Source organism: Hibiscus syriacus, unplaced genomic scaffold, assembly GCF_006381635.1.
Source record: "Hibiscus syriacus cultivar Baekdansim isolate YM2019G1 unplaced genomic scaffold, ASM638163v2 tig00111016_pilon, whole genome shotgun sequence".
Taxonomy (NCBI): Eukaryota; Viridiplantae; Streptophyta; class Magnoliopsida; order Malvales; family Malvaceae; genus Hibiscus; species Hibiscus syriacus.
The window spans coordinates 104,155-121,931 of NW_024062955.1; the positions used below are offsets into that span (position 1 = coordinate 104,155).

At 33.7% G+C, this 17,777-nt stretch overlaps 2 protein-coding genes, 1 long non-coding RNA gene and 1 pseudogene across 3 annotated transcripts; 3 read left to right on the forward strand and 1 right to left on the reverse strand.

The window, feature by feature from the left end:
• Positions 1 to 5,474: 5,474 nt before the first annotated feature.
• On the forward strand, positions 5,475 to 5,762 carry LOC120150184 (uncharacterized protein At1g15400-like). Its single transcript, XM_039162887.1, has one exon. The coding sequence runs from the start codon at positions 5,475 to 5,477 to the stop codon at positions 5,760 to 5,762; it is 288 nt and encodes a 95-aa protein (XP_039018818.1).
• A 2,325-nt stretch (positions 5,763 to 8,087) lies between these two features.
• LOC120150205 lies at positions 8,088 to 10,692 on the forward strand. The gene is made up of 5 exons (XM_039162897.1): positions 8,088 to 8,344; positions 9,690 to 9,854; positions 9,941 to 9,992; positions 10,084 to 10,244; positions 10,278 to 10,692. Exons 1-4 carry the CDS (start codon positions 8,088 to 8,090, stop codon positions 10,171 to 10,173), a joined length of 564 nt encoding a protein of 187 aa, XP_039018828.1. The 3' UTR covers positions 10,174 to 10,244; positions 10,278 to 10,692.
• A 1,966-nt stretch (positions 10,693 to 12,658) lies between these two features.
• On the reverse strand, positions 12,659 to 17,542 carry LOC120150204 (annotated as a pseudogene).
• LOC120150206 lies at positions 13,592 to 15,302 on the forward strand. Its single transcript, XR_005518508.1, has 2 exons — positions 13,592 to 13,711; positions 14,739 to 15,302. It is a non-coding gene; the product is annotated as an uncharacterized LOC120150206 (long non-coding RNA).
• Positions 17,543 to 17,777: the final 235 nt, after the last annotated feature.

Sequence of the window (17,777 nt, forward strand, 5' to 3'; positions counted from 1 at the left end):
GTATTAGGCTATTATCAATATATACTAGTCAAATAGTATAATAAAAGCAATATTTATTAATAATTCATTGGGGATTTTAATGCATAATAATGCATGAAATGTTGGTATGAATATTATTTCGGTTCCTTTCATGTATAAAGCAATTAGCTTTATACTATATTAGCATTCATTGTGTTTACTGATTTAAAAAACATTTATTGCTTTTAACGTGTATACATAGCTATATTGATGTCTTAAAATGTAGATTAAATGCATAAACTCAAATAGAAAATGTTCTATCCACTTCTTCTAGTATTCCTGCTAGGTCTTCTCAAGAAATTGATTTCGAGCCTAGAATAAGTAAAAGGCTATTTGGATCAATTTTTATCACTTCCTTTATTTCTGAGATAAATAATTTAGACTCTATTTCTGATCATATAGCTTAAATATTATATGAGGATCCTAAAAAAAAGCTATAAGATCTATTGATGCTAGAAAAGGGCTTTTAATGATGAACTAGAATCGATAATGTCTAATCATACTTGGGAATTAGTTGACTTGCCTAGAGGATTTAAACCAATATGTAGCAAATGAATCTTCCGGAAGAAAATGAGACCAGATGGTTTGATCCAGTGGTACAAGGCAAGGCTAGTTGTGAAAGGGTTCACTCACAAGTTTGTTTTAGACTACTTTGATTTTTACTTCCCCGTTATGAACATCTCAACGATTCGTGCATTATTTGCACTAGCCTCCATTCATAAGTTGAAAGTACATCAAATGGATGTTAAGACTGCATTTTTGAATGGTGATCTAGATAAGGAAATCTATATGGAAACAATGGTACAAGAAATTTCATAAAACTATACTTAGTTTTGGTTTTGTTGTGAATGGTTCGGATGATGTTATTGCGTTATCATAAGTTTTGTATGTTGATGACATGTTGATTTTCAGTTCTAACATTGAGTCCATTAACAAAACAAACGGTTTTTTGTCCACTAAATTTGAGATGGTGGATCTCGGAAAGGTCAATGTAATCTTTGAAGTCAAAATTATCAAAACTGAAAAGGGATTTTCTTTAAGTCAAGCACACTATCTTGAGAAAGTGTTAAAGAAATTTGACAGTTTTGATGTTGTCCCTGTTTGAACCCTTGTGACCCTAGCATATATCTCTTTAATAATAAAGGAAGTAACATTTCCCAAACAGAATATGATAAATTAATCGGAAGCTTAATGTTCTTAATGAACTTTACTTGGCCTAATATTGCTTATGCTATGAGTAAACTAACTAGACATACTCATAATCCGAGTGGTGAACACTGGATTGCTCTTAAACTCTTACTGTAGTATCTTAAGGGTACTTTGGATTGGAAACTTGAGTTTGTTGGCTATCATGTGGTACTGGAAGGATATTGTGATGCCAATTGGTTTTTTGATAATGATGAGGTAAGCTCTACGAGCGGATATGTTTTTACTTTAGGTGGAGCAATAATCTCATGGAAATCATCAAAGCATACTTGTATTGCTCGTTCTACCATGGAGTCAGAGTTTATAGCTCTTGATCTAGTTGGGCAAGAAGCCGAGTGGCTCAGAAGCTTGTTAGCAAATATTCCGTTGTGGGGGAAGACCGACTCCTCCGATTTCTTTATTATGTGATTCACAAGATGCGATATGTGTGGCTAAAAAACAAGCTTACAATGGTAAGAAAAGATACATTCACATAAGACGTGAATCAATTAGACACTTAATAAAGAATGGAGTGCTCTCTTTAGAGTATGTGAAGTCTGAAAGGAACCTAGCAGATCCACTTACCAAAGGGTTAAGTAGGAAGCTGGTCCTAGATTCGTCGAGGGGGATGGGTCTAAAGCACATTGGTTGAGGAATTCATGGTGGATACCCAACTTAGTTATCTAAGTTCCATGTGGTCAAACGAAACCATGGAAAGACTCATAGTGCACATTCCTACTGCCTATCCCTATGATGAATAATGTGCATGCCAAGGATGAGCTTAATTGCTCTTAATAAATTCATAGCCCAGGTTTTGGGTGGTTTTAGTGAGAAAGACTTGATGAATTTACAGATTTTGACTGAATATCTATTCTTAATAAGTTCATAACCCAGAGTTGAGTGGGTAGTTCTAATCGCGAAGGACTAGATGAACTTACCTCTTGAGATGATGAGTTTTTATTAAACTCTTAATGAATTCAAACCCAAGAGTTTGGGAGTTCCTAGTGAGAAGGACATATTGAATGGGAGTTCCTAGTGAGAATGACATATTGAATTCACCGAATTATGAGGTTGAATATTTATTCTTAATGACTCCTTATCCTTGAGTTTGGGTGTTCATTTTTAATGAGCTTGAAGAAAGTCATCATACCCTTTGTGAGGTTGAGCTATTTTAAAAGCTCTTAATTATTTCATAGCTCAGTTTGAATGGTTTATGTTGAGATAAACTTGATGAAATAACCTACATAAGTGAGAAGGATTAGCCACCTTCTATGAAAAACGTTGGGCTATTTTTCTAGTACACTTATTAGAATCATAGGGAAAGAGAACATATATACGCTTTTATATATATTCTTTGTAGACACATCGAGGACTTTGGTGGATGAAGGGGTTAGTTGTGTGTTATGAGTTTACCCCCATCTTAGAAATTTCAAGACTAGTTTCACTTATCTAAGAGAAGGATTGCTCATCATCACTATATACTAGTTTCAGATACGCTCACTAGTGCTTAAGCAACTAATCTCGCTATTGCTCTTTTCGTGTTTTAACTTCATTGCTCTCATCTTTACGAAAAAAATTCTTTCGCATTAGTGGGGGAATGTTGATAATACTCAATTGAATATTGGAAAAAATGCTTAAATTAGGTATTTCCACTAGCATTGGAAAAATGCTCAAGTTAAGTTTTTCCACTAGTATTGGAAATATGCTCAAGTTAGGTATTTCCACTAGTATTGGAAATGACTATTTTGCCCTCACTATTTAGCTTATAAATAGTGAGCAATTTCATTCATTTTAGACATCCCAAGAAAACATTTGCTTTGAAACACTCATCTCTTTTGAGTGTTGTTTGAGTTGAAAGAAGAGCAATGCCACCAAGTTCACTCCAATTTTCGGATGTACGAATTCTTGGAGAGCCGTGTTAACCTCAGGGGGTTGTTTGTCCATTGTAGCGATTACACACATTGGGGCGAATTTGCTTCTAAGGCAGTGGATTACCACGACGCGGTTATCATTCTGATTGATTATTTTATTTAATATTTTCCAGTCAATACTAACGTCTCATTTTGCAACGGTCTATTTTACCAACATTCTACACCGAGTTCTGTCTCTACATAAACTACCTACTACTTGTGGACAGTTCATAGTAAACATTTACCAAAAGATTTCAGAACCTAAAACAGTTCCAAAACCAGGGACAAGGATCCTTCTTGTTTGAGGGTTTTTACATCTGTGCACCCATGACAATGAAAAGGGAATCTTGGTCCATTGTCCACCGTTCAAATCATAGATATAAAGACAACAATTTATTATCTTTGTCCTCAATTATTATTAATCCTTTTTCCATGTGACCCTGATGGTTGTGAGGGAAAGTTGTCTGGTGCTCTGCAAAAAGCACTGGTGTGAAGAGTTTGGGTTCAGGTTACTCTGAGTGAATGAACAAATATGCAAACAAGATTGGTGAATTGAACACTGACGATGAATAAGAACATGACAGAGAGCTTTTTGTCTGCAGTTTCTGCAAGTGGTTTGAAAAAGCGTTGCTTTCTTGGACAACCTCAAGCATGATAGTTCATATATCACCCTCTTTCCTCTAGCTCAGCCCAAAAGTTCAGGAGTTAGGCCACCATGAGACCAAGTTAGGGATGGCAAACTGTTGTAGGGATGGCTCCGGTGATTCGGATAGGATTTTTAGTCTATCTGAATCTTACTAAAAAATTGGAGTCATCCACCCACACCTCTGATCCAACCCAGGTTTAGAAAGACCTTAACCCGTTCCGATATTTTAGGTTAAAATCCGCATGACTCAAGTATGAACTCAATCTTATCCGATCATAACCTAGATTTATTTATATTAGATAAAATAAACATTTAATTAAAAAATAAATATTATAATTATCTATAAATATATAAAAATAATTATAATATCATATCAGGTGAATTTATCACCCTAAGCACGAACTTAACCTAATCCGATTGCATCCTAAAAATTGACCAAATCCAAAATTAAAAAAAAAACTAACTTAATCAGGTCAGAATTCGTCATATCCGAATAAAATGACCGTCTCTAGATCCAATACAATAAAAAAAAAAAAACAATTGGCAACAAATAAACCCTCTATTCACAGTTTTCAGCTTTAACATTTATACTAGGCTCGTAAATTCAGCAAATTAATTTAGAGATTATAATTAAATTATAAATTCCTTGAAAATAAATTATTGGACTAATAGTTTTTACTTTGTATACTTTTCTTCATCAAATTTATAAAAACGTTTCAATCACGTTATTGATCATTAAATTTTTGTTACAAACGTTAACAATTTTTATATTTCAATAACTGAATCGTTGATCACGGTTAGTTTGATGACATAATATATTAAAAGAAAGAAAGTTAATTTTTAATTTGACCTTTAAATTTTAGATAGAATACTGATTTGATCTTGAATTTTATATCAAATATTATTTTAACCCTTAAACTTTAGAAAAAATATCAATTTAATCATTGAATTTGAGCAAAATCTTCTGTTGTCAGCCACCACTCACCATTGCGCCACCGGCTGTTGGACGCCAAAATTTTCAGTTCACTCCTTGACCTTCTGAACGTGAACCAAATTTTATTTTACCAGAAATGCCACGATCTCAACAAGTTTAGCTTATAACTCTTTGACTTCTTTTAAAATTAAACTATAATAATAAAAAAATCTATTTTATAATCAAATGCATACATTTTTTGTTGATAATATTATTTTATTATAATCTTTTGGCCCCTGAACTTTACTAGTTTAGTCATTTTAGTCCTTGAATCTTTTTCTTATCAAATTGACCCAAATATTTTGTACTTATCAAAACGTTGAAATCATTTATTTTATTCTTTAAAAAATATTAAAAGGTATAGAAAAAGAGGGTGATATCAACATTCTCATAAGAATAAATTTTCATTCCAATAGTGACATGGTTTCTGTTTTGTCACATTTTGGTCACTAATTAGCATTCTTATTTATATAGGCCGGCCGCCTTCAATATTCCAAATTTTAGACCAATGAGTACGACAGTTTGTTGTGGTCCAACAATATTTGATTCGGTGCTTTAAAAGTTTGCAAAAATGGTGGACCAAAAATCCCATTCTTACACATATTTTACTCGCTATTTTATGAATTTTCTCATATTCCTTTGTCATCTTCTCCACTTATAAAATACATTGAAGAAAAGAGCTTTGAACATCAAATCCCATAATTCACTTCCTTTGGGACCACCAAGAATCGCAGTTCAAGGGATGGAGCAGAGCGGTTTGCAACGGTCCACGACATCGTTCAGGCGACAAGGCTCGTCCGGGTTGATATGGGACGACAAGTTCTTATCAGGAGACTTGAACCAAATGAAACTCAACAATCAACATAGCCGATCCAACAGAGGCGACGGGAACATGTACCGGACGACGATGAAGGTGCCGCCGCCTAGCTTCGATCCTCCTTCCCCTAGGGTCTCGGGCTGTGGATTTTGTGGGGTTTTCGGTAAACCGGAAGGAGCAAAGAAGAGAAGATCAAACAAATGTAAGTATTGAACATGTACCACATAAAAGCTTGTGTGCTATGGGGTATGGTCATTCCATTTATGTGTGTTTTACTTTATTTTATTTATTTGGTGTCAAATTTCCACAGTTGAAAATGTGTGTATGAGAGGGCACAAGCCTCAAACTTATGTGTTTCTTGGGATTTTATTATATATAGACATTGATTTCTTTTATTTTCCAAAAGCTTTCCAATATTTCCTTTGTAATGTAATTTTGGTATTAAAGGATAAAAAATAAAATAATATTAATTGATATTTAAAAATAAATAAAAATTAAGGTAAAATAAATCCATGACCATTTAAATATGGATAATTTTTAATATGATAACTAATATTTTAATTTTATCGATCAAATCATTTAATTATTTAAATGATGTCAATCAAACAATCATATATATTACAATATTTCAACTGTTAATATTTATTATTTATTTTGAAATTATTCACGAATATGTTAAATTATATGTTACTAAAAAAATGTTCGATTATATTATTATTATTATTGAAAAAATATATTTTATACCCTAGTAATATTGGTTAATTGGATTTGGGTTAATATTGGGCCTGGCCCTTCTATTATCAGGTTTAAAAAAAAGCATAGTTTATATACATAATTAATAATTAAATTTTCTTTTCACTTCTATTTCAATAGTTGTAATTTAAAAATTTTCAATTTAATAATTAAATTTTATGCATTGATTTTTTTAGTCATTAGGTCATTTTATCAATTACACTTTAATGATCTGACTTATTTTAATATTTTCTCCAGCCACAAAGGATTTACATTTAAAATAAAATAAAATTTGATAAATCACATAATTAATAATGAACTTTCTTCTCAAAAACTGTCCCGATCTTACTACTCTGACTTTTGCTTCCACGGAAGGCATTCACGTGATGATTGAGAATGGGCGGGAGCATGAACAGGCCTAAGCCTTTACCTAATGAGGGCATGTCTGATTCTGATGCAACCAAAAGCTACACTGTTACCCAGTATTCTTCTTCTTCTTCTTCTTCTTCTGGTGATTAACTCTTTGGTTGAATACAACTCTGATTAATCAACAAAAAAGAAATCTGATTCAAATTCCAGCTCAGTGTGGGAAAGGAAATTTGCCTTTAATATGGGAGTTGATAAATCATGTGTTTTTAGAGGAGTGGCGGCCAAGTATTCCTCCACCAATCTTGCCTTTCAAGCACCTAAAAAGTAATTACCAACATCAAAGTCAACCCCAAACGAGACAGACCATTCACATTCCCACCAATAATCTTTAAAAACGTCATCGGATGACCCATAGGACTCATCCACATCATTGACTTCATTTTAGGTTAACCACCCATTTTTATTATTATTATAAAAAAAATAACAACGTACTAAATATAATAAAAAATAATTTTTTTTTACTTATGAAACGAATTTAATAGTTAAATAATTAATTGATATTTATATAGGTATTGTTTTCGAGCACAATATCTATAAGGGTGTTTGAGTATTTTTTTTCAAATAATTGAGTCATTCAAATACATATTATTCTAATCATCCCATATTAGCAAAAAATAGTTTTAAAAAAATTAAAAATCTAAAGACAAAAGTTATAATTATATTAAAATAATCATTTTAATAAATTTATTGAACAATTATTAAAATATGATAATTATTTATAATTATTTAATAAATATTTAAAATTTCAATAAAATTTTAATAATTAAAATAATCATTTGAGAATAATTACTAATATATAATTTATCCAAAATTTATAAATAAAATAAAAAGACAACACATTATGTTTATTGTAAGTAGAAGAAACGAATGAGTTCACGTCAGTCGTCGCCCATAAAAGTAAAGCAAAACGGCACATCGACTATCCTTCTTTAATATTGGTTTATTACACCTTTTTTCTTCTTTGTTCCTGGACTAGAATCTGGAGGAGAACTATTACGTTGTTATCGACGGAAGCCGAATCTGTATTTGGGTTTGGGTTCTGTGGGATTTTGTGGGGCTTTTGATGGGTTTGTTGTCATTCTTCTTCTTCTTTTTCAAGATTTTCTATTGATTTTTTTAGACAATAAAAGTTGGAACTTGCCGTCTGGGTTCCTTCACCAATATCATTTCTACCGTGGGTTTCATTTTTCATTGAATCTTCTATAATTTTCGATTCTAATTCCTTAGATTTCTTATTCGAAGAAAGGGGCTACAGTGGAAGTACATCATCTCACTAGATTCTTTTTGGAATTCCGTCCCAGGAAGTTGGGTTTTTTTTAGTTCTTGAGTTTTTTTCTCTTCTTTTTGGGGTATTAATCTTTTGAGAGAGGATTAAAGATGTCTGGTGGGACACCAGTTGCTGGTGGATATATGAGGCAAAGACATAGTCAAGGATATGCATCAGGCAATGAGGACCTTGAAGATGATGCATGTTCTAGGTTACAGCCTCTGTCACCGGAAACTCTGAGAACTAGAACTTGGACTGAGATTCTTGAGAATATGCTATGGATTGCTTCAGCTTTGTTCATAATCTACTTTGGTGATAGGCACTCCAATTTGATATATCTGTTGTGGCACGATGAGCGAATCAGAAGGTAACTGAGTGGATCCAGTTTTAACTTGGTGTGGTTTAGAGTAGTCATATTGTATTTGTAGTATGATTTGTTAGATATTGGAGTTAGTTAAGTGCTCATGAAGCTTGAATGTTGTTATTTGGCTGTTGAATAAATGATAATATCCTGTTGTTTTCCTTCACATGGTTCATTGTTATTTTTGATTTGGTCTCCTCAATGTCAAAGTTCTTGGAGCTAGTTAAAACTGGAATTAAATTCAGTTAAGTTGGTTAAAAATAAAACAATAATTAAAGGTTCCGCTGATCGTTGGAAATGTTGCTTCAATTGGTTCAAAAGCTGAAGTGCCTTGGAATCGTGATATAAATAGCTTTTTAACTGTTGAGATCATATATCCAAATGTATGTTCATTGAAATCACTCAGAATCATGCATTTTATGTACCTTTTCATAGCTTTGACATCATGTTAGTCAAATTATGGACATGTTGAGCCACTGCTAGAAAAGTGAAGTTCGTCCTTTAAAGTAACTAACAGTCTACCTGTGAGAACCTTTGACATTTAAAATGCAATAGTCCTGAGTGGTGTCAACAGCCTTGTAAAAGTTATGGCTGAGGCCTCATTCAGTTGTATTATCAAGAAAGTGCTACCGTGATACTGATCATTTTCTTATGTAATGGTGTTGATGGGCTTTGTTGAGAACTGGGATCTAAAAATATTGAACTTTTTGCAAGAAATGCAGTTTACATTTTCTTATGATTTCTTCTGTGGTATTATTGCCAGTGGAATATTTACTGGTAGCATCTTTTCCCTGTTTGAATTAGAATAGTTTTCCATTTATTCTTTCTTTTTCGTGGAACTTTTATGTAAAATTGGAAAGTCTGTATATTTTCTATTTGATATTGGTTGACACAGGTATATAAGTCATGTTATACTGTTGAATAACAAGCCTTAAATGATATATTTCTTTAGAATTGTGTGACGATATTGTGCTTTCACCCCGAGGCTTGTCCCGTGCTCTTGATTTTTCCAGTTATCTGCTGTGGCTGTGAATCAAACCTAACTGTTTTGAGGCTCCATCCAATTTATCTAACATGCATTGGATAAATTGCCTCTGTAATATAGCAGATAGTGAGACTTTTTTTTTTTTTTAATTTTGTGATGAAATTATTTTCATTATTCGTTCATCAATTGATTAGTTTAACTTCTGATTTGCCCTACTGCCCTACTACTGCTTTTAGTTATGAGTTGCAACATTTGCTTCATTTCCCGTTTGTCATTGCTCCACATCGGGATACTGTATATATATTCATGGGTGTGATTCAGCTTATGTAAAAACCAATCATCTTATGTCATTTAATTCCTGTGCAGAATGCCTTTGTACCTTGGCTTAATTGGAATTGGATTGGATGTTGCCCTCTTCTTTTATACAAGTATGTTATCATGGAGTGTAAGAAGGTTCGACGAAAAGTGGGAATTTTTATGCATCATTGCTTTGCCATTTCTTACCTTGCTCGGACTTGTCTCGTTTTGCTTGTAAGCAAAATGATTGTGTTATTTCTTCATAGATTCGTTGTGGCATCTATAAATTCATTCACCTTTTTCTAACTTTTTTTATACAGGCTCTGCTTTGCGTTATGGCCTATTTGGAGTTTCTTGACCCTTCCTCTTCTGGTACGTTTCACGGCATTTATTTTGTTGTTTTCACATTACCGATATATGACCCTCGGAAACTGTTTAATGTTCCTTTCTTTTTGTTGTATAGTTCACACTTTTTATGGCTGGCCTAGTTCTATACCCTCATATCATGATCGAGACATTGAGGCCACAAAACGATTCTTTCCGTATAGACTAAGCGTTCCGGTATAAAGACACAGTACTGACTTACATGAAGATAGAATATAAACAGATAGTTGGCTGCATCAGCTATTGGCTGGAGTGGGTTTCTTTTTTAGGATTCTGCCTTAGCTCTTCGTGACAGTTTCTTCCCGTTGGTGTGCCGATGAATGATGATGCGGCTGATTGTCATGAATTAGTCTTATCTCTTACCTTGCCTTGATAACGCTTAATTCACCTTGTTATTGCATCTTAGGATTTCGAGTACAACGATCAAATACCGGAGGGAAAGTCTCTCTTACGGTCAACTTTGAGGTCATCTGATGATATTGAGGTATGGTTTAGATAGACATGATTGTTCATTCTTTTGTAGTGAATCACATCTCTGTTGCTTTGCATCCCCCTCTCGTGTTTCTCAACTGTTTACTTTTCCGAAACAAAGAGGATATATTGGAAAGAGTGTCTTGTCATTTTCGGTATTGCAGTCTCAGAATTTTAGCTCTCTTGTTATTGTTTGTTATAATCGGTTCTTGTTGCAGTTTCAAATATACATACATTAATGATATGTATGCGGAGGGATTCATTTACTCATAATACTAATTTTTTTTATATGCATGCATACGTTCATTATCATTTATAAAGAGCGATCTTATAGATGTTCGATTATACATAGTCCAAAATGATCAATGCTGCCTCCAGATTTCGAAAACACAAGCCGATTATTTGAGGAAAAAAATATTTCCGAATTTAAAAAACGATTTAGATAATTTTACGATTCTGTTGGAGATTTTTGTTTATTAGTCTATAAGTTAAGAAAAATGTTTCAAAAAAGGGTGTGAACGTATGATTGGTTGTTAGAAATAAGAAAGTTACGAATGTTGTTCTATATGATATTATTTTTATATCATCTTTAATGCTCATTTTTTAAAAAAAAAAAAATCTTTGTTTTTGTTTTTTTTTAAAAGGTGTTGATCAATAATTGGTTGCTCGCTGAAAATAAAAGACTTCTATAATATAGTTTTGAAGGTTGTTTTATATGGGATTAATTCTTATATCAACATCTTTGTAAATTTTTTTTTGGATAAGTCAAGTAATCCAGAAAGTATTAAAGTTGCAACAAATACAACCTTGGGAGAGTACACAAAATTAAGGAATCCCCCAATCACTACACAACCTTCTATTCACCCTACCCCCAGTGACTACACAATCTTCTATTCACCCTATCTCTTTTATCTATATAAGTATTACTCAGCATAATACGAGTATTATCTTTTATACATTTATATTGGCATAATATGTGTTTTCTATCTGAGTTATATCCTTTTTAAGTGGGAATAAACGCTATACCTTTATGAGGTGAATCTTCGTGCAATATAGTAGGTTACTTTGGGTGCATATGTTCTGTCTTTGAGAAGTGAATCTTCGTACAAGTGTAAGGATATATGTCCTATTGAATTGAACTTGGTTTATATGAACATGTAATGGGTGAGGATTGAGAGCCTTACTAGCCTTAGCAGGCGATAGTAAAGACAATTAAAGTACATTTTCTTTAAAATCCAATCACATATAATAAACCATAAAAGTTCATCCAATTAAATCTATGTCGAACCTTTAGTTGGATAGATATAAGTACATATGATCAACACTTCTAATTTTTGTTCATCTTTTTTTGCTATTTTATTTTATGTTAAACGCAATTCCTTCTTTAAATAAATATAATAGCATGATGGATGGTAAGCATGTGTAAAATCTTCAATAAAAACATGTTGGATATTAAGCATGTACATGTAGAATTTTCGTAGCTAGAAATAGAAAACGTTCATGATTTTGGGGAGGGGGGGGGGGAATCCTACAATCTAAAGGTGAGTCGAATTCAACAATTGATGGGATCTTATGATAAAAAGCAACCTTAAAGAAATGTTTGATACAGACTAAAGTTGCAAGTAAATCTCGAATTCATGAAAGTTGTTCTATAGATCATCTCTAAATTAACACTTACGCATTTTTACATTCAAGCATTTAACATTGCATTCTTATTATATTATCATTCATATTTGGGATCTAAATCATCAAGCCTTAATTCAGGGGAGCATCCAGAAATTATACTGAACATGAAGCTCGACTCGGAAATCAATTGAGCATCAAGTCTTAACATTGCTTTAATTAGCAACGTAGAGTCGATTACCAGCTAACAATACACCTCGATCCAATCTGTTAACTGCAGTGAAATCCGACGAGATCATGAAAGACGAAAGGATATATCTAGGACGGTCACCCGAAATTTCTTTATTCTTCCAATTTGTTAAACCTTACAAATCACAAAGAGAATATATTATGCACGATCACTAGCACAGAGATTCAAAATGCTCGACATATGCAGCTATGACGTATAGAAGTCAGCTATTCGTGGGAAATCACAAAGAGAATATTATACACGATCATTAGCACAGAAAGACTCAAAATGCTCGACATATGAAGCCATGACGTATAGAAGTCAGCTATTTGTGGGAAACGCCAACAATCTTATGCTTTTCCAGATCTCGATAAGTGAGATTTTGCAAGGGAGATGCATATCTCCTTCTGCTTCTTGTATTCATTGTACCGCGAGAAGAAATACTCGATATAATCAAAATCGATCGGAGACATCCTTGCCTATGATTAGAAGGGAAAAATGACTCAGATAAATGTCATGGTTTCTGGGGAGTGAAAAGAAGAGGCATAGTTGGGGAATGAAGATACCTGGATTAAGGCCCATAATGCCCAATATACATGTGAAGCTAACATGAATGTATTTGCCTCCACATAAAGAGCTTCAAGATCTTTTTCTGATACCTGTGGTTAAAAAAAAGGAGCTTTAATGTATAGATTTTTCAAATCGGAAACATAAAATACAATATAAGTAACAAAATCTAACTATATCCGTAAGTACGAAAGGCTATTTAAAGGCGAATATGTAAACAAGATCGATTTATAACAATATTAAAAAAAAATTCATAGTTTGAAGTCTTAAATCAGGAACACGTGATTGTCTGCACGGTTGCTGATAACCAAGTTGCTATGGTTCTAAGACCTTTCCAAAATAGTAATGAATATTCAAACTAAAGACTCGCAACAAATGCTCCAGAAAACATGTAAAAATAACCAAGAGATATATCCTTACCTCATATGGTTTTTCAGGTTGTAAGTAATGCCTGAAAAAATGATATTGTTCATCTTTACTAGGATACCTGCATTGACACCATGTTCGATAATCAATAGGTAGGTGCCAATCCATCCAATGCAGAAAATATAGAAGAAACTTACAAGCTATAGTCACAGTCATAGCCTGCATATTCATTGAAGTGGTTTCCGATGTCAAAGCCTCTGTAGTTGTAAGACCCATACTCAAAGTCGATGAAGTAGAGCTTTTCTGGACATTAATAGATAAGTCAGCACACAAAGATTGAACAATTTATAGGCAAACAGGAAAAATTATTCTTAAGTTCCATCCAGTAGTTAGGCACCAACACAATATCACATTCTTCCGTCTTTTGGTTACTGATTTCGTGAGACATCCTGTTCCTATATTTGATTGTCATGGTGACAGCCCAGTGTTTTTAACCTTCTAGTAAGCAATAACATTAATAATAAACTTCTTACAGGGATAAATGTATAGTCGAATAGTACATCGTTGAATGTGTGTCATACCACACACTACTGTGCACTCATTTTGAGGTTGTATTCGTATTAGATGAAAAATAGACAATATTTCTTGGATACTGACTAGTGCACAACTGATGTATTTTCAAGTAATAAGATATGGAAATGCTCACACATGGATGTATTTCTTTCTCATCTTTTTTCTCCCTCTTGGATTCTTGCATGCTCTGAAGAATGTGGTAAACATATCTAAGGCATATTACACAAACTTATTTTGGGTGGAGATAGACAACAATTACACAAGACAGGTCAAATATGGCATCGTGATCCATAGGCCTTATCTTTGAGAAAAATCTGGTAAAACCTATTACATTTTTGCAGGATTTACACACTGCTAACAGCCTATGCCCAAAACATCTCGTACTGGCATTGGAATATTCTCAAATCTACATGCATTGATGTTCTGTTTTTAAGAATTATTATGCAATAGTTTACAGATATTCTTATTCCTTCATGTCTAACCAAAAGTGTTGGTTCAGTTTTCATTACATATATTTGCTTTTCTAGGTATTGTATCTAGAGCGACAATCAAACCCAATATCAACAACCAAAAATTTCTTTGGATAAAGACACTGCACTGCACTCATATTGACATCTATGCCTATGCCAACCAAGCTTCCCGTTTAAAACTTAACATTGTCAGATCTATCACCCCATAATGTTCTATCTTTAAGAACCAATATGCAATAGTTTGTAGATATAGCTTATGTTATGCATAACCAGCTGTGTTGCTTCACTTGTTGCTACTGATAATATGCTTATCTATTGATTGTACAAAGAGCAAAAATTAAACCCAATATCAGCATATGTAAATATGCTAGGATAAGGACACTGAACTCATCTTGAAATATGAGTGCAAAAGTGTGCACGTGCCACCAACATCAGTCTAGGCATGTCAGAAGATACATAGGGGAGAGAGATGAGCGCATGTAGAATGCAATATGTGTATACTGCAAATAGATACAACCTTAACATGAATATCACGTATGGACCTTCTTTGAGTGTGAACAGGACGAGAAGAAAGATGGCAGGTTAGCAGAGTGAACAAACTCAAAATTGTAAGCTGACATACCTTGTTCATCATTAAGCATCAAATTCCCAGAAAGTAAATCATTGTGAGCAAACACCACTGGAGCATTGAGAAGGCCCGTCAATTCCTGGTCCATCATCAAGCGACACTCTCATAAACAGGGATAGACTTCTTGATGTTGAATCAAAACATATAATCAAAGATACATAGCACCTTCTATTCATCAGCACCAGATGAATCAACCAACCATAAAAAGAAATCTTACTTTCAGCTGTGTTGCTTCCTTATGCACTTCCTCGAATGAAATTGTCTCGTATATCTTCTGCTTATCAGTATCTTCAAACTGGAGAGAAGATGCTGCAAAAGAAGGCCTCGTGCGTTAGATATACATCGAATACTGCTAGGTAATAATCTTAAGAGAAAACTAAATGAACCAATCCCCAATGCTGCTAATGACAATTGGCAGAAGCAGACATAATCAGTTAAAACTCCAGACAAGCGATACACTCCAAAAATCCAAAAGTTGAAGATAAACAAAACTAAGAAGACAAATATCAAAGCCACTGCAACCAGAAGACTGTCCATTTCATTTTTTATGGGAACATGTAAAATAAGTTGGTTCTCAAACCTTTCTCAAAGAACTTAAAGAGGTCAACCCATAGTTGAGGTTCTTTAGAACCTGGAATTTCCACTTGATGGAATCTTCGTAGTTGCTTCGCAATTTCAGAAGCCAGCTTTGGCTTTCTCATATCTGGCAAGGGGGAAAATAGGTAAAAAGTATATTAGTACACTGTACACAGATAGCAGGCCCAACAATAACTGGCAGTTCAAGTACAACAATTGTCAGTATTAATGGCAGAAATTAGTTGCCACAGAAGTCAATGCCTCAGAGACTAATTAATTGTGGAATCTAGGCCGAATATTGATGATAGTCATGAACCAAATAGGACCAATAAGGTTCAAGAGGCAGATAACTTTATTACTGATGTTGCCAGCATAGAACAGGAGACCAAGATGCTCGCAGGCATAAAACCACCCAAATAACTGATGTCTAAAGAACACAACTTCATGTGCAATGCCTACTCCCAGAGTAGATCTCTCATGCTTACCTGATGGAGTTAAGGTACGTGCATTTAAAAAGATTGTACCATCCCATTTCCAAATACACCAAGCAACTTGGCACCAAATCCTGCTGCCGAGAGGTATTTGATTGCCTAAACACAAAATTAAGATGCAAATTTAGAATAAAACGAAAGGTCATCAAACAGAAAGGCATTGATAGAACCAAAAAAAATATTTAAAAAAATTGGATGAACCATCATAATTAGCAATAATTTAGTTCGAAAAACACCAAAAGAGATACGAAACTATCTTTTTAAATCCCATTGACCTGAAATTGTTAGCATATCCTTGGGCCCACCCTACTAAAAGCATGTAAGCAAGATATATCAAAACAAATAAAAAATAAACAATTCCTTTGGCTAGAATAAACTACATATACATGAAGCCATTGACACCTTAGTTCACCAAAACACTTCCAGGGAAGATTCAGAGTTTAGAGCCAGGAAACACGACACTGACAAGTTTTGCGTTAATTTTTAAGCAATGTTTTAGCACTTTATATTATACCTACCAAAATCCATGAACTAAAATTGCAATTCTCCGAAAGGAAATTTTTCTACAAATAAAAAGTAACAAAAAGCATAGGAAAATACCGTCAACTCACGTTCCCGATTGATGACATAATCTGTGTTAGGTCCATATAATCTAACTGTTACAGACACATTTTCTTCCTTCACAGAAACCTTTAGTACTGCATTAAATTGTTCATGGTTAGTGAATAATCAGCGACAAAATGGATCAAAAAACAGCAAACATAACCAGAAAATATAAATGTATAAAATAAACACAAAAGACAACCAAACTCTGGTTCTGCATCTTGGAATACGGACAATTCATTTTCCTTTTTTTTCTTTTCCAATTTAAAACGCTATAACTGTAAATTGAGTATGAAAATCCGATCTAATAAATATAAACACTACAAATCAATTTAACTCGATAATCTAGAGAGAGCAAAAGTTTCCATAAAAGAATATAACAAACATCAAAAAGCAAAGTGCTCACAAAGATTCGTGATGCCGCCTGATACTGTTTCGACGGAGAAGCAGGACTCGTTATAATTCGCCCATTTCGGAAACAGATCGTTACACAACGCGCTGCAAAGATATACAAACCGAGAAAATGTCATAAAACCAAAACAAATTCGAATTTTCGGGGCGTTTGAGCTGGCTGCTGGTAATTAACTTAAACATAACGAAGTAAATATTGAAGATCCGAAGTTTTCAAATGAGAATCAAATACTATAACAAGCAAAGCGATCGAAATGAGCCAAAAAAAACAAGAAACGGAAAAGTGAAAAGAAAGACGAACATGACGCGAGGGACCATGAGGGGAAAAGAAAGAGCGGTATCAACCGAGAGATTAGAGTGAGGGATTGAATCGTCAACGGTTGAAACGCCGTTGACGCTTTGCTTGGCTTGGTTTGCTTCCATGGCGGTCCAGATGTTCTCGGTTGCTCCCATTGGCGTGCAATGCTTAGAGCTTATATTAAACAAGTTTGGACAGAATTCGGAAGCAGCGGGACTTTCGGGAAGGATATTTTAATATAGGGTGGACTTGTTGAAATTTTGGAAAATGATTAAATTTATGGGAAAAGACGGATATGGTCATACTATAATTGTAATTGGCTTAATTTAATAATAGGTTACATTTTTCATCTAAGTGCACAAGTATTTTAGGTAAACTACGTATTTAGTATTTCAATTAAGACTGCCTAACTATCAATTTTTTTTAAAATCACATCTGACATTTTATTTTGATTTTATTTTGATCAT

What these genes read in the sequence shown, in the direction of transcription:
- LOC120150184 (XM_039162887.1), top strand. Translation starts at nt 5,475, where the DNA reads ATGGAGCAGAGCGGTTTGCAACGGTCCACGACATCGTTCAGGCGACAA.
- LOC120150205 (XM_039162897.1), top strand. Translation starts at nt 8,088, where the DNA reads ATGTCTGGTGGGACACCAGTTGCTGGTGGATATATGAGGCAAAGACAT. An exon ending in GGACTTGTCTCGTTTTGCTT is followed by an intron (nt 9,855 to 9,940) that starts GTAAGCAAAATG and finishes TTTTTTATACAG; the next exon opens with GCTCTGCTTTGCGTTATGGC. An exon ending in TCTTGACCCTTCCTCTTCTG is followed by an intron (nt 9,993 to 10,083) that starts GTACGTTTCACG and finishes TTTGTTGTATAG; the next exon opens with TTCACACTTTTTATGGCTGG.